Source organism: Sycon ciliatum, chromosome 9 (assembly GCF_964019385.1).
Source record: "Sycon ciliatum chromosome 9, ocSycCili1.1, whole genome shotgun sequence".
Lineage (NCBI taxonomy): Eukaryota > Metazoa > Porifera > Calcarea > Leucosolenida > Sycettidae > Sycon > Sycon ciliatum.
The window spans coordinates 875,069-901,357 of NC_088651.1; the positions used below are offsets into that span (position 1 = coordinate 875,069).

General features: G+C 48.5%; 2 protein-coding genes and 1 non-coding gene across 3 annotated transcripts in view; 2 read left to right on the forward strand and 1 right to left on the reverse strand.

Annotated features, from left to right (window-relative positions):
- The window catches only part of LOC135824438 (tubulin-specific chaperone D-like), an 83,266-nt gene extending 78,923 nt beyond the window's left edge, over nucleotides 1-4,343 (reverse strand). Inside the window, exons 1-2 of the mRNA XM_065337177.1 lie at nucleotides 3,992-4,343; nucleotides 1,845-1,895 (exon numbers count right to left, since the gene is read on the reverse strand). Of these exons, the coding sequence (XP_065193249.1) occupies nucleotides 1,845-1,895; nucleotides 3,992-4,163 (223 nt within the window). The 5' untranslated portion in view covers nucleotides 4,164-4,343. The remainder of the gene's footprint in view (nucleotides 1-1,844; nucleotides 1,896-3,991) is intronic.
- Nucleotides 4,344-4,562: 219 nt separating this feature from the next.
- Nucleotides 4,563-26,225, forward strand: LOC135824659 (uncharacterized). The gene is made up of 17 exons (XM_065337379.1): nucleotides 4,563-4,839; nucleotides 5,394-5,664; nucleotides 6,603-6,776; nucleotides 7,291-7,374; nucleotides 8,375-8,504; nucleotides 12,921-13,042; nucleotides 13,518-13,580; nucleotides 14,013-14,129; nucleotides 14,423-14,711; nucleotides 15,873-16,037; nucleotides 17,073-17,311; nucleotides 18,074-18,131; nucleotides 18,699-18,919; nucleotides 19,814-19,926; nucleotides 20,344-20,424; nucleotides 20,791-21,163; nucleotides 22,221-26,225. Exons 1-17 carry the CDS (start codon nucleotides 4,781-4,783, stop codon nucleotides 24,291-24,293), a joined length of 4,632 nt encoding a protein of 1,543 aa, XP_065193451.1. The 5' UTR covers nucleotides 4,563-4,780; the 3' UTR covers nucleotides 24,294-26,225.
- On the forward strand, nucleotides 10,003-10,101 carry Trnay-gua (transfer RNA tyrosine (anticodon GUA)). Its single transcript has 2 exons — nucleotides 10,003-10,039; nucleotides 10,066-10,101. It is a non-coding gene; the product is annotated as a tRNA-Tyr (tRNA).
- Nucleotides 26,226-26,289: the final 64 nt, after the last annotated feature.

Sequence of the window (26,289 nt, forward strand, 5' to 3'; positions counted from 1 at the left end):
GAATCAGCTAGGGGCTACTGTAAAGTGAGAAACTTTCGCTACAGATTAAACGAGAGAGCTTGGAAGCTCAGGGCCCTACGCTATGCTTTTTTGCCTTGATGACCTAGACAAAAAAAGCATAGGGATGTTATAAATTCTTATAAATTTCTACTTTTTGTTTTTAGACATAACCTGTGATTCGAACCCGCACTATCGCCCTGCATGCATCCCCCGATACACTTGGCATACATACTAATTCTTCCAAGTTGCTTCACGTTATGATCTTGTATTTGAAAGCCCTATTTGAATATGCATTGTGGCCAGCCGTCTTTGATTGTACGGTACGGTACGGGACAGGTACGGGACAGATACGGGACAGGTACGGTCGAGGGTATTACGACACCATCTACCGCCTTGATGACGGCAAAAAAAGAATAGGGATGTTATAAATTTTTCAATTTTCCTTTTTTTTCAGGCATTCCCTGGGATTCGAACCCGCACTATCACCCTACATGCATTCCCCCATACACTTCGCATTCATACTCATTCTTCCAAGTTGCTTCACGTTATGATCTTGCGTTTGAAAGCCCTATTTGAATAGTGCGGCCAGTTGTATGTGGCCGGCTGTGTTTGATGGTACGGTACGGTACGGGACAGATACGGTATAGCGCCAGGCGTGACACAAACACACAAACAAACAAACACCGAATTAAAGCTGTGTGGACCCTGGCTAGCGCCAGACGTTACTGACGTAACGTCTTCTGCATAGCTACGGGAATAATTTAATTTCAATATTTAGGCGACCATCACACATTCGCGAATATAACCGCCGCAAACTGCTCCGTACATGATTGTAGACAGTAACATATCCAACTGAAGAGATAAATCGCCAAAGTTTCTCATCGTGAACCAGCCCAATTCATGAAAACGCAAAAGTTTATCGCTTTACAGTAGGCAAGAGGAGAGTGAGGGAATCTTACGCCAATGTCAGTTTAAACATGGCAAAGGAACAATGGTCATTATGCTGTACTTGATGGCTACTGTATTTCACAAATTTCCGGTGCATCTGCTTCATAGCTAAAATTTCAGTACACCGAACAAACACTAGCATACATAATCCAATAGGAAACCGCTTCTCTGTACCTAAAATTTCTGTTCACCTAACCTGGCCTTTTGCCCTACTGAGCATCTAAAATTTCTGAAATTAGACTATCCTCACATACTGTACACACACTGACTGTTTTTATTACAATCTGCGGAATGTGAGAAAAACAATGGACGAAGAACTCAACGCATTCAAATGTACATGTAGTATGCTCACATACTACTATGATAGTAGTACTAGGGGAGAGAATGACCTCCTTGGCAGGGAGGCGTGCTTAGGCAAAGCTTCTCTTCACCTCGCAACGTCATTAAAATATGGAAAAACAGCTGAATATACATAATTATGATACAGTTGAACATCGATTATCCGCACATCGACTATCCGACCATTCGATTATCCGTAACAGTTTTTTGGGCGCACGTGCCGTAGAGTACGCACTGTGCATGTAGTGAGCCATTCAAAAAATACGAACATTTTGAAAAGTAAAAAGTAAAAAGGTCGTGCGGCTAGTAATAACCACTGAAAGTGTGTGAGTGACAGATTTTTCTTATCCGGAACATTTGCCTTATCTGAACACCGCCTGACAGTTGTCTGCCCAGAGGTGGTCGGATAATCGATGTTCAACTGTAAGACGAATATGAAAAGAAATGATGGAATACCTTGGTACCGAGAAACAGGTACAGTTTGTCTTTGAGCTGGTCAAATTTACAGTTCAGGGCATGCAGCATTGATTGAGATTAGAATGGCTACGAGGGCTTACCCATGTGTGGATCGAGAAGATGAGGCTGCTCTTGATAGTTGTTAGTAATGACTGGAAAATCCGCAAAGCAACACAATCAGTCATGCGCGCACGCACACACACACACACACACACACACACACACACACACACACACACACACACACACACAAGCATGCACACACACACACACGCGCGCGCACGCATGCACACACACACACCATCAATGCCACGAACGGCACCATGAGACGGCACTGGAGCACAACTACGGTTGGCTAGGCCACAAGATGCACAAACAGTGTACATGTAAGGGACAGTAAAACCTTTCAAGGTGACCACTCTGATAGGGCGACCACCTGTCCTCAAAGACCATTACAACCAGGAGGACCAAGGGATGTTGTTTCCAGTCAAACAACCCTGGACAAGGAGACCGCTTGCACACAGAGACTACATTTCGAAGGTCATTGAGCGGTCGGCTTAGGCAGGGTACTGTACATACAAGACGGCAATGAATGATCATCAAACATGCGTGTAAACACCAGTAAACAGTAATAGACGGCAGCCACAGAACACTGAAGCCAGGCTAAGCCAACCGCTCAAGGTACAGTCAGACCTCGTCTAACCGCACACATCCGTTTTCCACAAAAAAATATCAGGACAGGCGAGGGAACCGGATAATCAAACACACACTGTATGTATGCATGGCATATGCTGTAAATCGGTAGCCGGCGATTTTCTTCCGGATGGCGATGGATCCGGATAAAAGAGGACCGGATAAGCGAGGTCTGACTGTACCATACAAATGCGGTCCCGGTGCAAAGGTGGTCTTCTTATCCAGGGTCATTTGACTGCACAACTCCCTGGTCCTGGCTTCTTCATGCGATGTGGATGCCGGGAGCGACGAAGCTTTTTCAGCCTTTTTGTACACATTTGAACCTGTGTGTACACAAAACCATGCACTTGTATGTGGACTGCAAAGTCCGGTTATGTTGCATGCACCATGTCCGCTGTAAATTGATTACCGGCTCGGTTGAGAATTCTCTCTGGTTAGCGTCAAAGGTATTTGCCCTCGTGCGAAGCTCGCTGTGTTTATCGCAGTTAGAGCAACTTGACTTTGATGCCTTGAGCCGGTTTATTCATTCGACTTTATTGCAATCAGTTCGACCAGTGACTCTTAGCTCTACTGACAAGGTATAACAAGGTCGCAACAGGTAACTTTCCAGAGAATCAGAGATTGAGTGTACTACAATGACTTGTGGTATGATTACATTACACAGATAACAGTTATCCCATAGTATGCAGGGTTCTAGCCAAAGGGGGTAGGGGGCACAGCCCCCCCCCCCCCCCCCCCTACTCTGATTGAGTGCCCCCCCCCCCCCCCCCCCCCCTACTCTAATTGAGCCCCCCCCCCCCCACTCATTTGTCGATGTTGTGTCTTTTCATGCCTTTCAACGAAAATGCAGTCTCTAGTCACTACTACAGTCAGACCTCGCAAAACCGCACACATCCGTTTTCCAGAAAAATATCCGGATAGGCGAGGGAACCGGATAATCGGACACGCATGCTGTATGTGTACATGGCATATGCTGTAAATCGGTAACCAACGATTTTCTTCCGGATGGCGAGGGATCCGGATAAACGAGGCCCGGATAAAGGAGGTCTGACTGTACTGTAAAGGGTTCACAACGGCACATTTGTGTGGACTGTGAAGTCGTGTGTTCGCCCCAGAACGTTGCATTTGGCATGTTGCATTTGGCATGGCAAGACACTTTTAGAAAACGGAACAATGGGTTACGGGGTAACTGTTTCCCCTGCCCCCCCCCCCCCCTCCCCTACTCTTTTTACCTGGCTAGAACCCTGGTATGTTACACTCACCAGGGGCGTCGGACACGGTACGGTCACTACGGTATTGACCGTACCACTTTTTGCCCCAGGTACCCTGTGAATGAATAAAATACACTGATCTGGGACCTAAATTTCCAAAATTTTCGGCTCAGCCGACACCCCCCCCCCCCCCACGAGTAAATTGTACTTAAGATGGCTGACAGTACCACACTAAAATACCTTCCGACGCCCCTGATCACACATTTCACAGTACAATCAAAAAAGCCATGTACTCTTGTGTACTCTACTGTACTGTTTCACCGTATCTGTTAACTGTTACTTACACGCAAACCTTTCCAGTCTGGCCTCGTCCGGCAAGCTAGGCAGGCCAGAGATGATGCGCAACAGCTCGTCTTTCTCCACGCAGTATTCCAGAGCGCTGCCGATGCCACACCTGTCATCTGCCATTGAATCACCTTCGGTGGGTTTGCTACTAGTACTACTGACCTTCGCCATGTTGGCCGACTGCACTCTCCCAAAACTTTCAACAAGCTAATTGCAATAGGAACACTTCATTTCTCCAGAAACGATCCACAGTAGAAGACCTCGACTCAGCAAAGGAAAGTTTAGCAAAAACAGAAAAATGTTCCTTTCAGAAAATGCAAACAGTGCATTTATTTTCTCTTTCACTTCAAACTGAAGTCAAAACGAAGTAAAAAGAGCGGCATATGCCGCAGATCCACGTGGATATATGCGTGCATCATCGATGACGCATGACGCCAAGCGGGCGCGTCCAGCCGTCCACGCCGTCCTGCTTTCATGCTATGGCAACGGACTCCTGAACTGTACACGTGGGCCAAAACTGCAAAAGAAAACAGAATCGATCATGCTCGTTGTATTGAAGATGACGATCGATCGTAGATCTACGACTTCAAAATCTGCTTTCACACTTCACCACTTTTCACTTTTCTGTTTGTCGAGAATGGCGCTGTCTTCCCTGTACAGAATGACTACAAGACATAGTCATAGAATAGCATATTGATATTGAAACCCATGATTCCTGGGCGATAGGCTGGCTTTTTTCTTTCTCAAGTCAGCCAGTTTCCGGAGGTCGAATATACAAGGGGAGGGAGATGATTTCTCTCAAACTCCTATTTTTCCAGTCGTTGTCCTTTCTGTTTTTATTCTCAAGGTCAGTTTTGTCATGCATTGATTTGTTCATGCCATGGGGCTTAGTCCCATTCCCTGTATGCAGGTAGAATTTGCATGATGGCAAATTGCATGTACCTTTTGAACGTGGTGCATAGTTCTAACAACAAACTAATATTGTAATAGCTCAGCTGCCCTTGCCTGTGAAACTCTGAATAAGAACTGAACGAATCTTGCAGCTACTTGAAGTACAAGTATTGCCAATATCAAATCATCATTGTTGATCCACATGTGTTGAATAGCACAATGATCACACAGCAATGAAGCAAACGAATCTGTTTCCGCCGTTACGCGGAGTTTCGTGTGAATCACTCATCAGACAGCATGTGCTGTCTAATGAGATTTGTTTGCTTCATTGCTGTGTTGAATAGCATATACATGCATACTAATGTAAATCAAGACTTCATACATGTACATGGTTATGACTCATGAGTGCACAATTAGTTTTATTCATTGCCGTTTTACGACTATTGTCTCCTCGTAGGTTATTGAAAGACTATTTTGTATGCTTTGTGGGCTGTTTATGTTACACTGTAGACCATCACGATGTGAGTTCATCAAGCTAGCTACCAACAAGGAGTGTCCGCATCCCGGCAGCCAGGATGGCAACTCTCTGCCGCCACTCTTCCAGGCCGCCAGTGAGGACAGTGAGTACGTGGCTGACTACCCGGACGGCCACGTGTCGGAACTCACGCGCATGATCCACCATTATGAGTACGTGGCGGTTATGATGTACGCGCCGTGGAGCTCCTACTCGGCGCGCGGTGCCAGAGTGTTTGCCAGTGTTGCGCGCGGCATCAACACCGACGTAAGTGAGCGTGTTCTGCTTGCCTCAAACTACTGTAATTTCACAAATTCTCAGTGTACTTTTATTTTCGGTACTTTCGGTGCATCTGTTTCATACCTAAAATTCCAATACACCAAACAAACACTAACACACATAATCCAATAGGGAACTGCTTCTCTGTACCTAAAGTTTCTGTTCACCTAACTTAGCCTTTTGCCCCCATACCGAAAATATTGAGCGCCTAAAATTTCTGAAATTAGAGTATTCTCGATGCACTCCATACAGTGCTGCCTGGTGCCACAGAACAAACAGGCTAGAATTTCATCAAGCACAGGATGCCAATGTATACACGATGACTCAACTGCGCATAGACTGCTGTGCGTGAAAATAAGAGCGGTCTAGGCTAAGAGGCTGACGCTCCAGTTCTTCGATGACCAATAGTACTCTAGTCCCACTGGTAACTTGACAAGGCACCTATGTTTTGGGTGTTGCGACCAGATGTGTGCAATAGCAGTGTACTGTAAACTGCCTAATGTTTGCGATGTATTTTATCATTTTATGTTTGCTAATTTTGCGAGAAGAGCATATCGCTAATATTAACCATCGTGAAATCAAACTTCAACAGTGTGCGTATATGTGTGGCCACAGTGCTCCGCGAACACATTTACCATCGTAAACTCGCTGGTTCTGAGAGATCGCAAAAAAATTAGTGACGCAAACATTGGGCGGTTTACAGTATTGGGAGGCCGTCGTTCATTTGCTTCTCCCAGAACCGTTTACTGTGTGTATCACATGATTTATTAACTGTGCTTCTGCTGCTGCTGCTGATGCTGGTGCTGGTGGTGCTGCTGCTGGTGGTGGTGCTGATGCTGCTGCTGCTGGTGGTGGTGGTGGTGGTGCTGCTGCTGCTGCTGCTGCTGCTGCTGCTGCTACTGACCTTGCCATTCTACCATACACAGCCTATCACCAGTGGCCGGATGCAGTTTGTAGCTGTGAATTGCTGGTGTGTGACGGGACAGTGCCGACAGCTCTTGCTCAGCCAAACCTTCCCGGCTCTGTTTGTGTATCGGCGTGGAGATCTCACGAAGCCGGCCAAGTTCCTCGGCCACCTCTCCCCGTCATCTTGGCCTCTGGTGAGTGACCAACACGCACACGCACCCACACACACACACACACACACACACACACACACACACACACACACACACACACACACACGTACCAGCGCACATCAATACAGGTGGATTGTCAAGCAGACATGCATCAATACACACCTACACAGAGAATACACACGCCAGATTATTCAACCCACGCGTGGGTGGCCGTAGACACACACACGCGCACATGTCTACTGCCGAGAACAACATTACCTGAACCCGTGTTCGCTATTCGTTGTGTGTGTGCGTGTGTGCATGCGTGTGTGCGTGTGTGTGTGTGTGGGGGGGGGGGGGGGGGTGCGCGCGTGTGTGTGTGTGTATGAGTGTCACTGTGTATACATGCATGCATGCATTTGTGTGTGTGTGTGTGCGTGTGCGTGTGTGTGTGTGTGTGTGTGTGTGTGTGTGTGTGTGTGTGTGTGTGTGTGCGCGTGTGTGTGTGTGTGTGTGTGTGTGTGTGTGTGTGTGTGTGTGTGGTTTGCTTGGATAGACGCTGTTCCTGCGCATTGTACTGAAACCAGTTACTCTGATCAAGGATACCAGCATGCTGAAACACACCCTTGCTCTGCATGAGGTAAGCTGTTGTATCTTCCCTTACCCAGTAACTGTCTACTATAGACCTTATTCGATAAACGTCACAATCACGTGAACCGGAGTCCCAGGAACCAGGGAGTGACAAGAGACCTGCACTCAGTGCACAGTGGACTCGGCGTGGGAACATATGAGTAGAAAAATACCGGTATTTTACTACTCCCTTGTACGAACTGGGCCTTTCTTGCCACTCGTTTCACGTACGCGTGCCCCAGCTTACGACAAATCCCCGGGGGCAAGTCCAAAAATCACGTTATCGAATAAGGCCTATAGCAGACAGTCACTGGATATGACTTTTTGGGTGAACTCTGCGGGCTTCTACATGAGCCAGGCTTCTATACAAGACAGGTATTTCTATGTATGTCAACACTAAAACCAGGCGTATGTGCCGACTGTGTATCTTGAAAAACAGGCTTCTATATGAGACAGGCCTCTATATGAGATAGGCTTTAATACAAGACAGGTATTTCTATGTGTGTCAACACTAAAACCAGGCTTATGTGCCGACAGGGTATCTCGAAAATCAGGCTTCTATTCAAGACAGGCTTTAACCCTCTCACTACCAGCCATTCAAATATCGATCCATGTGGTTTGATGCAATAGGCGATCACTAAATATTTCGTCACACGCTCAACTATTGTCGGATTATTACAAATGATGGCTCTACGTCTTCAGAAACACCTTGACTATCGACTGCAACTATCACTTTCACTCCTTGGTCCATAATTGGCACACGACGAAGTATTTTGTAGACTGTGAATTGACTCAATTGCGAAAATAATGGGTAGTGAAAGGGTTAAATACAAGACACTAAGGTAGATCCCATGCCCGCTGCAGAGGCATTCACTCTCTATGCACATGCAGTCATTAATAATTACGGATGAGAGATTACGTGACATTAATGGTTGAGAGCGAAGTGTGCTGCATGCAGGGGATCACGGGTGCTCTTTGTGTTTCTTTGTTGTTGTTGTTGTTGTGTGCAGAACGTTGTACTAGGTCATGCTCCCAGTGAACAGATCTCAACCGACAACACTGGTGGTGGTGATGGTGCTGATCAACATGCTGCTGCTTATAAGGTGCTGCGCGAGGCAGCCTGGACAGCTCTTCTGCAAGGTGAGCTGGCCTTGCTGCTGCTGTGTATGTGTATGTGTGTGTGTGTGGGGGGGGGGGGTATGGGTGCTGCGTGAGGCAGCCTGGGGAGCCCTTCTGCAAGGTGAGCAGGTCTTGCTGCTGTGTGTGTAGGAGGTATGGGGGGGGGGGTACGGGTATACTTATGCCCCTGCCTATGGAGGGATGATAGCGAACAAGCTATGTTAGACATAGCAACTTGTGCTGGGATTACACCATTCAACAGCTTGCAAAGCTGATGCATTGACCGCCACTAATTTTGTATTGGGGGGGGGGGGGGGGTATGCATGTGTGCACATGCGTGCATGCATGTGAGGATAGGGGTATCAAACATGCCTACACTAGATCATCTAGCCAAAGTGTGTTGTGCGCCAGCAAAATCAACACATAGCCAGCAATCGTATGTCATCACGTACATTGAAAATCAACATAATTTCGCGAATCGACCTTTTTTTCAGGATCACTTTTCAACGAGGACAAAGCAAAGTCGGCCGAACGAAGCCTAGAGGAAGAAAATCGCCCTCTCCACTTCACCATCACGATACTGACATAGATACGAGATGAAACAACTGAAAAATCCACAAGAAAACTGTACGGCCATCATCGCGCTGACTTTGGTCTGACTTTGGTCTGAGAATTTCTATCACGATCAAAAATGTATGAGGAGCACTCAAAAATAAGCCACAGACGTACCTTTATCGCTCTCTACTCCTTTTTCAAGGCACAAAAGTCGACTCTCCACTTTGAAACCAGGAACCAGACATACCAGTGGTCCTTTTCAGCTGCTCCACGAGCGCAGGAAATGTTCACCAAGGGGCGCAGAGCAGCATCCATTCCAGAAAAAGAGCTAAAATACGAGTGAGACTGCATGCCTGAGTACATGAGTACATGCAGAAAATAGTCAATTTCAGCGTTTCTGCTCCAAACAGCAACAAGCTTCGACTAGAAACAAAGATTACACCAAAGGATCAAACAACAACCATTTTCTGCAGTTTTTTTGCAGATGGCTTCCTTGTGCTTGGCCCAGCACGCCAAAAATCACACCTCGGAGGAGTACAAAAATTACAACTCTCAGATGTCCTCGATTGCTGGCCATGAAAAATATGCGCGATCACAAAGTCGCTACGGATGCACTGACGCGTGCAAGATTTGCAATGCTCTGAGCTCCGCTAGCGAGACCTAACAAAGTCGAACCGGCTAGCTACCCAGAGAGTGAGAAAGATTGAGTATATAGAGGATTTTCTGCTTGCTTCACATATGGAATAGAAAGAGGTGGCAAAATAGCCAATTTTTTCCAGAAAATGTACCGTAAAGTACCGTTGATCCGCCCCCCCACGCCAAGTCGCTTCCCAGCTGGTTTTTCGGCAGGGGGCGGGAATTAGATCAATGCTGTCAAGTGCAGTACGATGTACAACAACTTGGAGGATGAGACCAACGGTACTTTACGGTACATGTTTCTCTCTTCGGAGCATTTTGCTTGTCCCCTTCGATAGCTCAGTTGGTAGAGCGGAAGACTGTAGTGTGCGCATCACTGGGATGTGCAGTCATCTTTAGGTCGCTGGTTCAAATCCGGCTCGAAGGATTTTTTTCCAATTTTTTTATTTTCCATTTCTGCCCTTTCTCTAATTTCTTCACACTCACAACAGTCTGTTGAAGGGCCAGCATGTCCCTCACGAGGCGCTTGAGTTCCTTATTTTCCTCACCCAGCAGCGTCCTTTTTTATTCTTTTATTTTATTTTTACAAAACCCACGCGGTGGAGGTTTTATTTTCGGTGACTTCGGTACAAAATTTTAACTCGGATAGTACGGATACTGAGCCAATAATAAAATGTAAAAACATGCCATGGTCATTTTCTGCACAAGTTTAGTCACATGACAAACTGATGTGAACAGACCACTCTATGGGTCACATGATGTCGGCCATATTGGTTCCACCAAGCGTACCCGGTACATAACCAAGAGTGTGCAACTCCTATCTTGAGCTGCGATGGGTTCACCCACGGCGGAATTTTTTATTGCGTCATTCTTTGGCAGAAGCATGACGAAGTGGGTATGCTTTCCCGCGCTTGTTTTGTAGATACGGTGAGAGTTCGTCAGGTTCAAGACACATCGATCTATCGTCCGTTGTTCTGCTTCGACTACCGTAGCCAGTGGCGGATCCAGGATCCGAAACAAGGGGGGCACACTACAGGCTCAATGGAACAAGTTTACTTTTACAATGACTTTTGTCATACTCGAACATGTAAATGTATGGGCACTATTGGTATAATATAACAATCAGCAATTGTACCAACCAAACGGAAAAAGACCTGTTTTATGTATTGATGTAATTATTTAGTTCAAGTTGTATAGTAAAATGATTAATTTCTAATGCTGGTATGCAAGTGTGAAATACTCGTACTATTAGTTCAGCTAGCAGCAGTGATTGCGTTGGAAAGCAGCCAGCACTTGATACTTCGTGGCAAACAGCACTCACCACACACACGTTTGGAAATCAAGGCGAACAGATTCAAGACCAACAGATTGGGAAACTTGTTCTAACAACCTAGTATGGCATAGTAGTGGCTGGACTTGATGTTCTTCACAATGGCGTCGCGAATCACGTCACCCATGCACTGGAGCAGATCATTCTACGATGTCTTTGATATGTAGGTGGCATTCCTGCCGCAGGATGCCAGGTGCTCTTCCAACACCGTATCACCGGAGCTGACGCGGAAATTTATGACGGCTTTGAGCTTGCCTTTGTGGAACTCATCCTCGGCAGTACTATCATCACGGTGGCCTCTGAGAACAATCCCTTGCCTGCCACATAGTTCCAAACACTTTGTTATGGAGCCGATAACCTTGCGATTCTTCTCCATTCGCTGTTGGGTGATAGACGATAGCTGACAATCGATACGAGCAGCTGGCTTCTCCATACTCTTGCAGAATGCTGCTAGCTTTGTGGCAGAGTCCAGGTGATACTGCAGCTTCTCGTGCTGCTTCAGATCAGCTACAGCATCTTTCCAATTGATCAAGGGCTTGGACACGAGGATGGAAGCTTTCCTCGCACCACCATGCGCAGTTGCAGCAGGGAAGAGAACGCATGGTAGACAGAAAATCCCTTTCGCATTCTCCGAGTAGGAAATAAAATCAAACATTGCAAACCAGTCGCGTTTGCAGTGCCTCGTGTAAACACCGCTTGTTCTCTTGGAGTCCTTGTACTCTTTGGACGGCAGGACGACGTCTGGACCCGGAGTGCGATGATGAACAAGCCGAAGCTTGACATCAGGAGCGAGAGTTGACGCTGTAGACGCCAGATCTCCAATGTCATTCGTCTCCAGGCCAGTCACAGCAGCAGCAGCTAATGCACCTGGCGGTGTCTCTTCGACTTGTACACTACCACTCAAAGTACGACTCTCACTCTCACCGACAACTGGAGACTCGGTGATAACTTGTTGGTTCGAACTGTCATCGTCCTCCATCACTTCCAGTTCAACTGCATTCTGACAATCCATGTCCTCGGCTGACGACGCTGCGATCTGCTCCGTGGGGGGACTGGACTCTACGACATTTACAACATAACATCCTCACGAGCGGCACATCCACTAGCAGCTGTCCTAGCTTCCTTCGCAGGTGGCAGCGAATCAAACGAGATAAGTTGCTTCCTTCTCTTCATTTTCGAACTGCTGTAAAACAACGAGGTTCTGGAACGCCAAGGCAAGTGAAGTTTGCAAGGCAAGGGCAGGAAAATCTACGCATTGCCATGCGAAGTTTTGGACTGTGTACTTGCACTTGTACCGTCTTTGTTTTCGTACTACGAGTACAGTGCAGTACTAGACCAAAACCGTAGTTCTGGTGCGCACGGATCGCGGATCGCGGAATACAGATCGACGCGACGAGAGTTGACAGTTCACAAGTTCAGTACACGCGTACCGCGTATCGATCTACGGACCCGGTGAACCAGTGCATGAATGTGTACAGTGCATGCAGTACAGCGACTGGGCCTTGTCATCTACACAGGAAGTGCGCGCGAGCTCGGTTTCGATCGAGATCAGTAAAAAAAAAAAGTCGGTCCTTCTGAAGGGGGGGGGGGGCACGTGCCCCCTTCGCCCCCCCCCCCCCCCTTTAAATCCGCCACTGGTAGCTGTACATGTACTGTACAAATCATTTTGTACTTTGATCTCTGGCTACGCATGATGGCATCAGTGAGCCAAACCGCCGCCAAAGACTGATGTCATAAAAAAACTTCCCCCGTGAGCTGGGGGATCGTCGAGTTGCACACTCTTGGTTATGTTCTCTTGGTTCCACTCATTCCACTGTCCACGTGACATGGTCACATTCAACACGAATCTAGTAACATGACAAAGATCCGTACGTCATTCAATGCCGTATCCTGTGTTCTTGCACCCATGCCTGTAGGCTCGCAGCCACTCTACGATGTCCAGTACGGCGTCACGAGCAGCCCGACGGTGGCGCGGTTTCTCAATCTGACGTCGGTGCCACCGTCGGTTACCCTGCTGACCGCGATAGGAGAGAGAAAGGTGGGTCATGCTGTGCAGGAGTGGTGCGCTAACTCTTCGCTAAGTGCGGCGAACTATACTACCACAGTTATTCCATCATCGCCAATTGGTCTCATTTGCTTGTATGTTGTTACTCGAAGTGCGAAAACTATGGATTGTAAAACAGAATTTGTGTGAGTGTTTTCTGTGTGAGTATTTTCTTTCTCCTACAAGATTGTGTTAACCGTTAGGTAACCTGGCCTTGGTTCAGTGAAGCCGGTGACAATGTTGTTCTCTCTGTACACTGCCTGTGTGTGTGTGCGTGCGCGCGCGTGTGTGTGTGTGTGTGTGCGTGTGTGTGTGTGCATGTGTGTGTGTGTGTGTGTGTATGTCTTTGTATGTGTGTGTGTGCGTGTGTGTGTTTGTGTGTCTGTCTGTCTCTCTGTACATGTGTGTGTCTGTCTCTCTGTCTCTCCGCCTGTCTGTCTGTGTGTGTGTGTGTGTTGTGTATTTGTAGGAACTCACTGGCAGGATCCGCCGTGCCGATATCGAGCACCTTGCTGCCGGTGCACCGCCAAGTGTACGTTTAGAGTCATACAGGTGTTGAAGTGTCATCTGTGTGTTTTATGTTCCCTCTTCCCTAACCCACATCATACGGGATGGGTGTGCGTGTGGGTGTGTATGTGTGTATGTGTGTATGTGTGTGTGTGTGTGTGCGTGTGTGCGTGTGTGTGCGTGTGCGTGTGTGTGTGTGGGTGTGTGTGTGTGTGTGGGGGGGGGGGGGTGTGTGTGTGCATGCGTGCGTGGATGCATGTGTATGTGTGTGCATGGGTGTGGGTGGGTGCGTCGGTGCGTTGGTGCGTGTAAAGAGCCAGAAATGTGATTTACTCAAATTTGGAAGAAATGTGCATATAAATTGTTGCGTTCCTCAAGCGTCACCTGTATGGCTTCTACATTATGTGCATACCGGTATTTAAATGTTCTTGATGTGTCGTCTCTTACATGTGTGCAGTGTGTGGTTGAATACGTTGCGCGTGAGTCACATCACATGGTCTTTAAGCACGGTCCCGTTCTCCTGCTCTTCATTCCGCTCAACGATACAGCCAAGCGAGAGACTTATCTCAAATTGGTAAGGCCAAGCAATGGGGATTTGAGTTCAACTGACACTGCTGTTGCATTTTTGTGTTGATGTACCGCAATGTTTGCTTACTGAAGTCCGGCTTTATTCCGGTACATGTGGAAGCCGATGTGACGTGGCAGCCTGCTGACTTATGTGCTTGTCTGTATGTGTGGGTGTGGATGTGTGTGTGCGTGCGTGCGTGTGTGCGCGCGCACGTTCAAATGACTGTGTGTATGGCCATGTATGTGTATGCCTGTCCATTCTGCAAACACACACGCATGTGCACGTGCACACACACACAGTTTCGACGCGTAGCCTTGCCAAACTGCCAATGCCGGCACACTTGCTCTCAGCTCCCGGCAGACACGCACACGCGCTGCTGCCAACGCGAGCCAACCAGACTCAGCCACAACCTGCAACACATACCCAAAAAACTGTGCCATATCTACCCGCATGGGTATGATTACCAGCAGCAGCAACAACAACAACAACAACAACAACAACAACAACAACAACAACAACAACAGCAGCAGCAGCAGCAGCAGCAGCAGGAAGAAGAAGAAGAGGAGCAGCAATGGGATAGTGGAACAGGTTAGTGAAAATGTAGACTGGTGATGGCTGGTTCGTCCTTGTCATGGCCGGCTCGTCCTTGTCATGGCTAGTTCATCCGTGTGATTGCAGGCGTGTAGCTCATGTATAGTCAGTGTAGTCTTGTCAGTCACCATGCCAACAAAGATGGCCGCCATGGGTACTGCATAGTCGGAATAGGCAAAATGGCGACCATGAGGTTGCCAGTGGCACATAGTCACCACATCGCATGTATGCTCTGGTCATGGGCCCTGGCATTATGGTAGTCACACAGCAGATGTGCGAGCTACAGTAAACATGTCTAAGACGACCGCTCAAGGGACCTTCAAAATGTGGTCTCTATTACCAGGTGGCCTCCTTATCCAGGGTCAATTGACTGGAAATAGCATCCCTTGGTCGTGGTTTCAGTGGTCTTCAAGGACAGGTGGTCACTTTATCCGAGTGGTCGCCTTGACAGGTTTTACTGTATGCCCCTGGATTGGTCCAGCCAGAGACTATAAGAAATGTAAATGTGACGAGGAAGTAAATCCAACGTTTTGACAAATGACCTTTCTTTGTTATGCCAAGTTCTGTTGAGGCTGTAATGCCTCGTATGTGTCTGATGCAGATATGCCTGCAGAGGATCTCGTTAGTACGTACAGTGAAACCTGTCTAAGACGACCGCTCAAGGGACCTTCAAAATGTGGTCTCTGTAATCAGGTGGCCTCCTTATCCAGGGTCATTTGACTGGCATCCGGTATCCCTTGGTACATCAGGGTCCTTGTTGAAGTGGTCTTCTAGGACAGGTGGTCGCCTTATCCGTGTGGTCACCTTGACAGGTTTTACTCTACAGTGAAACCTGTGAAGGCGACCACTTGGATAAGGCGACCACCTGTCCCACAAGACCAGTGCGACCAGGACCAAGCCGGGATGCTATTTCCAGTCAAATGACCCAGGATGAGGATGCCACCTGCTAACAGAGGCCACGTGTAGAAGGTCCCTTGAGCGGTCATCTTAGGCAGGTTTCACTGTACTCTGAGTGGTAAGACACACTCTTGCTAATGCCTGGTCCACAGTATTATGTAGGCCGATTTTTTCGCCCGATTATGGAATTGTACGAAAGGTCATGAGCGTATTTGCAAGTTTCGCGGCCTTCCTCTTGTCGCTGTGTGTGTGTGTGCGCAGGGCAAGATCATGACGAAGGCCATGTGCCGGAAGAATCTCCACCATTGCCGTCATCGTCGTTGTCGTCGACACCTGCTATTATGCTTGGCAAGGTGTTCTTGGCGGTGGTGCACAAGCGGTGCATGCTTGAGCTCAGTCTCGAAACCAAGGCGTTCATTGTGTTCGGTGAGTTGTTTTCTGCCATCTAGCTTTTCATTAGCTGTCTAACTAGCTTCTGTTTGTTGTACAGCCAGACGTAGTTACGTGAGCTAGCCATTTCTCGCGGAATATTTCTTCGAGTCGACAGCGGTCGGATGAGCCTCGCCAACCACATCGGCACATCGCCCCTGCTCCCCTTTGTCTTGTTGTCCAGCGTCACTTCAGTTGTCCTCTCTAGCTCTCCCTGATTATTAGTAGGGCTATGTTTGTTAGTAAAAATAAATAAAAAAGCGAGTTTTTCCAGGCAGCTGCGGTAAAGCGGCAAACTCGCCGCACGATCGCCAGGATGCTTTTTTTAATTTTGAAACGCACTGTAGCTACATGTATTCATTGGCCGCCTAGCCTTTCCTTACCCATCTAGCTTTTCCTTCCTGATCTTGGTTGGTTTGAGTCACAATGAGTGATTTGGTCCCACGACACGGCTTATCAAGAACACTCTACTCTCACTGAGCGTACAGCAACGTGTGCTAGTACACCAATTCCTATGACTGTATTCTCAGGCCCGGCAGAGCCGGTCCGGTTGGTCAGGTCATGGCCGGACCAACCTTTTTAGCCACCAACGTGTGTTTAGTACTGTTTACTGCTGAGGAGGTTATGTGCACCCGCCACATCATACACAAACTGTATAAAAGAATGGACTCGGGGTGGAGAGCCAAGGGGTAAATGTATAGAAAAGACAAAGGACGCGGTCAGTGTCGTGCAATGTTATCGCATGAGCTGATTGTTTAGTAACTAGTGGTGTTAGTGTACATTATAGCGTAACTTGTAGTTCCTCGGTCCTGTTCTTTAGTCAATCAGGGCTTGTTTGCTGCGACTTGAAGTTCCATGCTGTCGCAATCATCAGGCAACAATATTACGCTCTGCCTCCGCGGTGTTGAGCACTGTCAGCACACTGGGTACACCCTCCGGTCAATCTTTACTATAAATTATAAACGGCTAGCGTATGGCCGGACCAATCAAAAACTGCTTCCTATGACTGTATTTTGTCTGGTCCTGTTGCAGATGCTCACGCCAGGGCATGCAGTAACGCTTCGTTCACGCGCTGCCAACGCTACCAGGTGTGTCGCTGTGACGCCCTGCATGGGCAAGCTCGCCACCGCTCCCCCGAGGCCAGGAAACTGCTCCGCCTGCGCTATCGGTTTGCGGACATCACTGAGTTTGATGAGCTGGCACGGCGCCTGGGCTGGAGGAGTGGTAGCTCTTCGCCGACCACCACCGCCTTGGTTATTGTTGATAGCAAGGTAATGATCTGTTTGTGTGTGTGGGGGGGGGGGGGGGGTGCACGCGTGCGTGCACGCATGGTGTGCATGGTGTTGAACTGGCTGCAGCTGCCGTTGCAATAAATTAATATTTTTTAAATGCTTTTTCACATTCTGGGTGCTTGTCAAGGTTTGTCTTCAAGGCTGATTCAACGAGTACGTTATGTGAATCATGCGTACCTCGCTTCCTGGAAACATGTGGGTGTGTGTACGGGGGGGGGGGGGGGGGGGGGGGGGGGTGCAGGATTACACAACACTACCTCAAGCATGTATGATACACTGTACGTGTACTGCACATTTGTAACTCGCAGGTAGGATCTGCCCAAGACATGGCCAGGTAACTGGTTGTTGGTGGGTGATCAGTTGCCTAAAGGCTGCTTTACGAAGACGCTGGAATTTTGAAAATAAGATTATCACTAGCCTAAAGCGGAGCACCCTCTTCTTCTGCGCCCAATGTCACTGTAGAAATGTTGGTGGATGATCGATTATAATTAGCTGTATGCTTGTGCCTGTTGTTTGTATTTTGTTGTGCAACTCGTGTGTGTGTGTGCGGGGGGGGGGGGGGGGGGGGGGGGTATTTGCATGTATTGTTTCAAATCTTTATCCTTGTTGTTAATGCTGCTGCTGTTGTTGCTGTTGTTGTTTATTGTCGTCGCCGTCGTCGTTGTTGTCGCCGTGTGTGTGTGTGTGTGTGTGTGTGTGTGCGTGTGCGTGTGTGTGTATGTGTGTGTGTGTGTGCTGCAGGCTGGCAATAGTTACGTTGTCAGTGAAGCTCTTGGAAAACTGACCGGCACCCTTATGAGTGAGTCCTTTGCTGCATACATTGTCACTTTGCTCGCCAGCTACTTGAACTAGACCGCCAAACAATTGTTTGAACGAAGTAAGTATTTCGAGAAGATGACTGCTACCGGTTGATGAATGAAGCGCTGACAAACGCGCTCGGCAGAAACATGTTTTCATTCCGTCGTTCCTCAATTTTTTTCGAAACCCCAAGGACATGATTTAGCTGACCGTGGCCCATGTATCCGTGTACTTCGCGTGCGGTATCACTCTGATCTGTGCAGGCCATAATGTAAAATTTGAAATTTTCTCTGCGAAAACACCACGTTCTAAGGGGCGCAATAGTTGGTTGTACCCAGTCGCTACGAAGTGGTCAACGACCTGACGTCACACTTCGAAGCCCTATATCCCTGTTTGGTGGGGGGGGGGGGGGGGCTGGTCATTGAGCATGTTGTGAGATTGCTGGTAGCATCAACCCACAATAGCGTTGCCTAGGTCAAATAACCCTGTCCCGGGTGTATCGAAGGTGTTCGCGTGCAGAGTTCTGGGCTGATGAGGGACAGTTGTAATACGTTTGTTGTGTCCGCAGACGATTTTATCCGCAACTACACCACCGGAGTGCTGAAGGCAAGTCATCGGTCCGAGCCCCCGTCCGCTCGTGAGCCAACCACATCCCCTGACAGCACTGCTGAAGATGATCACCAGCAGCAGCAGCAACAGCAGACAATGACAGTGTCATCTGCAACGCATGCGCACATCATGGAGGTGTCGTCGGACTCTTTCCCCACTCTGGTTCAGAACAGCACAAAGGTTAGCGCTGTGTGGGAAACAGTGGTATTGTTTTGTTTTGGGATTCAAGTATTTCTAGTTTTTTTTAGTTTTTTTTTACTGAAATACACAGTCCAGCAGAGAACGGAGTGGGAAGACAGAACCAAAGGGGAGACATGACAATACAGTGGGAAGCCGGAGCAGCGTGCTGGTGATTCCAAGCTAGTCTAGTGAGTGCGTTTTGAATCCATTCATGAATCGCCCCTGACTATTCTCATCACTCGCTGTAATAATAATAATAATAATAATAATATGAAACTCGGATGTTGAGCCATAAATAAATGTAGAAGAGAAAAGGACATATGGATACGAGTTAAGACTGTATAAAGTATCATGTTACAGTGATGGAGAGTTACTCTTAACTCGTATCCATATGTCCTTTTCTCTTCTACAATAATAATAATAATAATAATAATAATAATAATACCACAGCACGCGTAATAATATAATTATGTGGGTATAATTATACGTTCCGCTTCTGTCCTATCTCCTATGATCAAATTCCATTATCAAGGTAATTATTAACACGGCGCACTGATGACCTGTGACGCCAGATCATGGATTGTCGGCCAGATTTCTCCATGTAGGCTTGTCCAGAGCGATGGCCCTCACATTCATGTGAATAGGGTGAATGGATTCCGGACCAATTACAGGGCTCATGACATGAAATCGAACCACTAGATTCCATTCATGACTCGATTCATGGCAGCAATCGAACACACCCACTGCTACAGATGCAGTGATACCTTTATAAAACGGCGCCATTTGTGCTATGGAGATTTTACTGTAGTAGGCAGGGTTCTGGATTAGCAAATTTTCAGGCCTGGTTTCATAAATAACTTTTCTTTGTGTTGTTTTTTCCCCCGTCCTGCTCAGCACGTGTGCTTGATGTACCACCTCCCCTCCCTGGGCCTGTCCATGGCCTCATTGGTGACATTTGTGGAGACTGCCAAGCTTCTCTGGATGGACGACGCGCTAGTGTTTGCACGGTACGTCCAGAAGCATTTCGGAATAGAGTGCTTTCACCCATCTACTGTAAAACCAGGAATTTTTGGTGGTGTAATACTTTCGGTATTTCCCAAAATCAACGGTTCGGTGGCGCGAAATTTCGGTAAACCAGTTTTCCAGATCCAAAAATGCATTTTGCACACTGTGTGGCATGGCATAGTTGAATTTTAGGTCACATTTTATTTTAGGTAAAAATTACCTGTACCGAAGTTACCGAAAACAAATCTGCACCGAAATTTTCCGGTTTTACAGTACATGTACGTGTATGACATCACCCGGATACACGCACAGGCATGTCACTAAGAGTTGGGAAACCGTGCTTGTGCTTGTCCGCTGTTGTGCTGATTCATGTGTTCCGTTGAGTCGCTAACTCCTTCTTGTGTTCTTCCTGTCCACAGGATTCGCATGGACCGGAACAGTCTGCCTGGTAGATATACACCACCAAGACTGCCGGCATTCGTCCTGTTTCTTGCCGGAGGGTGAGTGTGTGTGCTTGTGTGCTTGAGCGTGTGTACAGGGGGGGTGGATGCGGGTGTTTTTGTGTGTGTATGTGTGTGTGTTTGTGCTGGTGTGTGTATGTGCATGTGTGCACGTGCACGAACGTGGCCCATAGGAAGGTTCGTACAGTCTTGTATATTACTCCCGGCATATCTTCACATGCACCGCTTTGCATTGCCATGTAACCTACATGTCTCTCTCTCTCTCTCTCTCTCTCTCCCTCTCTCTCTCCCTCTCTCTCTCTCTCTCTCTCTCTCTCTCTCTCTCTCTCTCTCCCTTTCTCTCTCTCTCTTTCTCTCTCTCTCTCTCTCTCTCTCTCTCTCTCTCTCTCTCTCTCTCTCCTGCAGACGCAGCCCAGCACTACGCTACCCAAGCACCGCTCCCGTTGACCCACAACACCTGCAGCACTTCCTCACCTACTATCTAGAGAGACACCGCAACAGTAGCACGTGCTCACCAACGCACACACGTACCACGGTAGAGACGAGCAACGATCAAGGACAGGAGCCAACACCTGTGTCCCCACAACCATCACAATGCTCTGACGAAAGCCAACACCAAAGCCTCCAGCAGGAGCAGCGCTTGCACGTGGTACGCCAGATGGACACGCACGCACGGCACCTCAGTGCGCAGCTCAAGCATGCTCACGTCCAGCCCCGGTGGATGTCGGAGCAACAGGAAACAGATGCTGAACTAAATCGACGTGCTGCTTCACAGAAGGTACGGACAGTATTTTTTTTCTAAGTAAAAGTGGGGAGGCTTCCTGCAGTTTCATAAACAGTTAAGAGTAGAGCCCACATGCTTTCTTCCATTAACACTGCAAAAGTCAAACTCATTTCACAATAATTATTCCAACGTATTTTTTTCTCTAAGAAAATACTCGTTGGTTTGAGGGAGAGATGCAAACGGGAAAAGTCTGAAGAAAACTTGACTGTCATCACCATTACTCAAACCAGGGATCCTCTCCCGAGGCCTGAGATACTCTAACCACTGAGCTATGGTGTAGTCGTCATCCCAGCAGAGACCGTTCAACATTCTCTTTAGACTTCGGAACTCACGCTTCCTGTGAACCCACACACCTTTAGCATATCTAAGAAAAGGAACAACCCTAAGTACACACAGACTCCATTGCAGCCATGGGCCATGCCCGAAAAATTTTGGTGAACACTTTTAGTGACGTATGCAGCGAAGAGACCATGTTGAGCGTTTGAGTCAGTGAGGGACCTTGGAGAAAAGGAAATGCAGAACAAGGGCCGTGTTCACAGTAGAACTGTTGCCAGCGTAACCAGCTTGCCCCACGTTAACTCTGATTTTCCGGACTTGTCCAGTTTTTTTCCTCGGATTTGTCCAGGTTTATCTATGATTGGCCGGTTTTATCCAGGTTTAGCCTGACTTGCACAGGCTTGCCTAGTCAAATCTAGATGCAGTTATTGTAGGTAGCAGCTAGTTTGAACGCTGAGTTCTGTAAATTATTTATTTTTTGTCCGTATGTATGCACCTTTGTGACCTTGTCAGCAAGAATGTCATCCCTCGGAGCTGCTTTTATGTCCGCCATGCCTATTGAACCATCGTATTCCAGCTTTTATAAAGTATGCATGTATTGTGTGTGTGTGCATGTGTGTGTGTGTGTGTGTGTGTGTGTGTGTGTGTGTGTGTGTGTGTGTGTGTGTGTGTGTGTGTATGTGTGTGTGTGTGTTAACGTATGTATGGGTGGGTGGGTATGTGTGTGCATGTGCCTGTGCCCATGCTTGCCGTGGTACTCCATGCTACTCTGCAGCTCGAGGAAGCCGTTGAGCACACGCGTGTGGTCACGTCCGACCTCCGGAACAGCAGTGCATGGTTGAAGGACCTCACGGAAACTCGCCAACATCTCGCAGACCGCTTCACGGCACTGCGAGCAGAAGTCAACAGACTGCAACATGAGCGCGCTCTAAAGACGCTCAGTATCGCCGTATCGCGTGATCTGGCGCGCCTTCGTGTCGTGCGTCAAATGGCACGTCTGGAGAAAGACTCTATCCTGCACTCAACACCATTGGTCGTCACACCATCGTCGGTACGAGCGAGGATGTCTGAGCTGTTGGGCTGGCTTCAAGCGAACTTTGAGCGCGCTCGAGTAGCGCAAATGTCCGCATGTGAGCGCGAGGCAAACGCACCCCAACCCGTGCATGCGGAGGAAGCCGAAGCTATTGTAGTTGCCATGAAAGACGCCCACTCCAGGGTTGTGAATCTGGCAGTGCGGGAGGATAGTGATGCTGCAAGCAGCTTGAATGATCGCACGGCCCAGCAAGCAAACGTCTTCGACACCACCAGCAGCGGCAGCAGCAGAAGCAATCCTGACGTAATCGCCCGTGGTGATGACATCACTGTTGACAGTGATGACATCATGACTGCGGATGATGACGTCGTGCGGGCGAATACTATGCATCCATCCAGTCCGGATCAAGCGCATGACCCGCCACCCCAGGCAGAGCCAGGTGATCCAACATCAGACATTGTAGGCGCAGAAGGTTATTCGGCAGCTGATGATCTCCGGGATGAACAGCCATGGCTTGACCAAGAAGATCAGCCGTGGCTCGACTACAATGATCAGCCATGGCTTGACCAGGAGGACGTGCGTGAACATCACAACGGCCATGATGAAGAAGGGTATGCTCAGCAGCTTGATCCATCGCACCCCGATCAGCCAGATGATGACTCTAACACACACAGTATCCCGCAAGAGGAACATGCTAGTCAGCTTGCTGACGCAGCAACGGAAGAGCAGTACGATGCAGAACACTTTGGCCGACAACATCTGGAGGAAGCGGTTGAGCCGCAACTAGCTGAAACAACAACAGAAGAGCAGTACGACGCAGAGCGCTTTGACCGACAACACCTAGAGCCAGTAGAGGAAGTGGTTGAGCAGCAGCTAGCTCAAGATGAGGAAGAAGAGTATGATATCGGGCAGGAGCATGCGACCGATGATGACCAAGTGCTTACGACTGATGATGGCCAAGTGCCTATGACTCATGGTGACCAAGTGCTCTTGTCAGACGAGGGACAGGGTCCGGTTGACGCCGACCGTGGAGATGTTCACACGCCTGGCGATGGCCTTGGCGACGGTGTACACGACGCGGTCAACGATGTTGCAGAAAGCGATCCCGATCAGGCACCATATGGCGAGACAGATGCCAACACTAACAATAGCCCACTCTCAGAGGGGGTGACTTCAGACAGCAGCAGGCGAGAGGCACTTGGACAAGCAGAAAGCGATCCCTACCAGGCACCACCATATGGCGAGACAGACGCCAACACTAATAATAGCCCACTCTCAGAGGGGGTGGAATCAGACAGCAGCAGCAGCAACAAACAAGATCAACACAATGACTCACCAGTGCTGGAGTGTAGGCAGGCAGCCGCAGAGCACTACTCTCAGCCACAGGCAGCGACAGAACACACTATCAGCAGTGTTATTGGCATGGCCGGGCTCACCTCCCCGTTCGCTAATGCCGCACTTCGCACGTTCGCACTGGCGTTGGACGATCGGCAGCTTAGAGCAGCCGTGGAGACGGCAGGGAATGACGATACGTTTCCAACGATGATCACACTTCTCGCTCGTGCTTTCGGCGAATTCGGGAGTTCGCCACGCCTCGGATTAGCGCCACTGCCCACCAGCACTGAAGCGAATGAGCTTGCTCGTTATCGACCTCTCGTTGCGTCCATTTCGGCGACACTGAGTGCCGTCGACAGTCGCATCGAAGTGCTACGCCTCCACATGACCGAATCCAAGTTTGTCCTCTCGCAGCTGGTCGAGTGTGTAAGACACTCGATAGATTCCCTAATTAATGAGCTCATTCCCACGGAGGAGTAGCGATCATTCCTCCGCAAGTGGCTGGTCGTCTCGTCTTGTGGCGATGACTGCAACATCGATGTCATCGTGCGGCATTTGATGCTGTCATTTGGCTGTGCAATGATGTCATCAAGCTGTGATGAGTCTGACGGTGTCTTTCGAAGCACTCATGCGTTGTGCTGACTGCTGACCCTGGACCTTGCAGCACCTCGATTATGATGACATCATCGTTACATCATCATCCTCTTTTGTGATGATGCCATTGATCCATTCTGGATCACAAGGCACTATGGCTTTTGGTGTCGATTACCGGTGCGTGCCTCTGCTGTACTGCTGTGCAGTCTGACCCAGCACCGTACAGCATCATCGTCCTCTTTTGTGGTGATGTCATTGGTCCGTTCTGGATCGTAGCCGTAGGGCACTGTGGCTTGTTGGTGTTGATTACCGGTGCGTGCCTCTGCTGTACTGCTGTATTACTGTGCAGTCAGCCGTACAGCACACTCCTGATCACTGTGCTCGACGTTGCCGTCACTGCCAAATGACCCTATCTCCTACTGTGCGCGCTGCTGCGTGCATCGACTCTACACTCCGACTGCACGCCTCCAGACCTGTTGGATTGCCGGACTAGCAGCCTACCCTATGTAAGCAAGAAGGAGAACACGTGCACTGCTATAGGCGGGTGAACGTGTCTGCACATGGCGGCGGCACTTTTCTCAACACCACAGTACGTGCCAGTACTGGGTATAACATTATACAGAATGCCAGCATCACGCTTTTGGCCAGTATGGCATGCATGCTTGAAGCTTCTGGCCAGTGTGAGCATGTCTGTACCTGTAATGGCCTAGCATGGTCGCACTGGACAGTGGCACTGCAAAGTCTGCTGTGCTGCAATGTGATTGCACTGCGGCAAGTGTGCGGGGCATCACTGCACTTCTGACCACCGGTATCACGTAGCGTCGTCTATTTCTTGACCGGTATGACGTCATCTGGAATGCCGGCATCACACTTTTGACCAGTATGGCACGATTGAAGCTGCTGCACTGGTCGGTATGACACGACGTCATCACGCTCCTGACCACTATAGGCTATAGCATGACATCCTCATGTTTCTGAGCATTATGACATTGCTTCTGACCAGAATAGTATGAAATTATCACGCTTCTGAATGAGGGGATATGACGTCATCATGCTTCTGACCAGTATGGCATGATGTCATCACATTTCTAACCTGTATGGCATGACATCATCGTGCTTCTGACCAGTTCAGCATGATGTCATCACGCTTCTGACCAGTATGACATGACATGGTCTCACTGTACTGTATAATTTTATTGTAGTGCAGTACGATGACAGTAAACTGCTGCACACATCAACACAGTCAGTGCTGTATGATATCGTTAGCTTGCCACGGCTTGTCACTGGTCAGCTACTGGCTCGTCTGGAATACTACACACTATGAGTGCGGTGTCAGCGTGTCAGCAAATCCGGCGAACAGCACTGTCCTATTCTAGGACTTCCGGCAGCAATTATGTCAGCGATGTTTACTCCTTTGCTATGGCATAATTATGTGTGGAAGTAGCTCGCTGCCATGCCAATATTCCGAAACTTTGGTGTGCGAGGACATTTTTTAGATTGTACTATTTTTAATTTATTCTGGTGTTTAGCGATTCTTTGAAAACGCTTTTCTGCTTGTCCGGTACGGCGGCGTTGTACCGCCGTTTCGTGTAGACACATTCTCTGCTTTGCACCTCGCTCTTGGTCTCGACCAGGGAGTGGTATTTTTACTACTCCCTGGGGATTATTCTGCGGCATTTTCTGCTTGGCCTTTACTGGTTTTCGCACACATAGCTCACATGCACTGGGTACACTTCGGTTCTACATGTACCCAGTACCAGTGTGTCCACTACTCAATGACAATGCAATCCAATCACACACGCACAGGTGTGCATGAAACTACCACCGCTGGTTCTGTTTGCAGTGCATGGTTTTATTAGCCCCGGGCCCCGTTCTCAGGTTC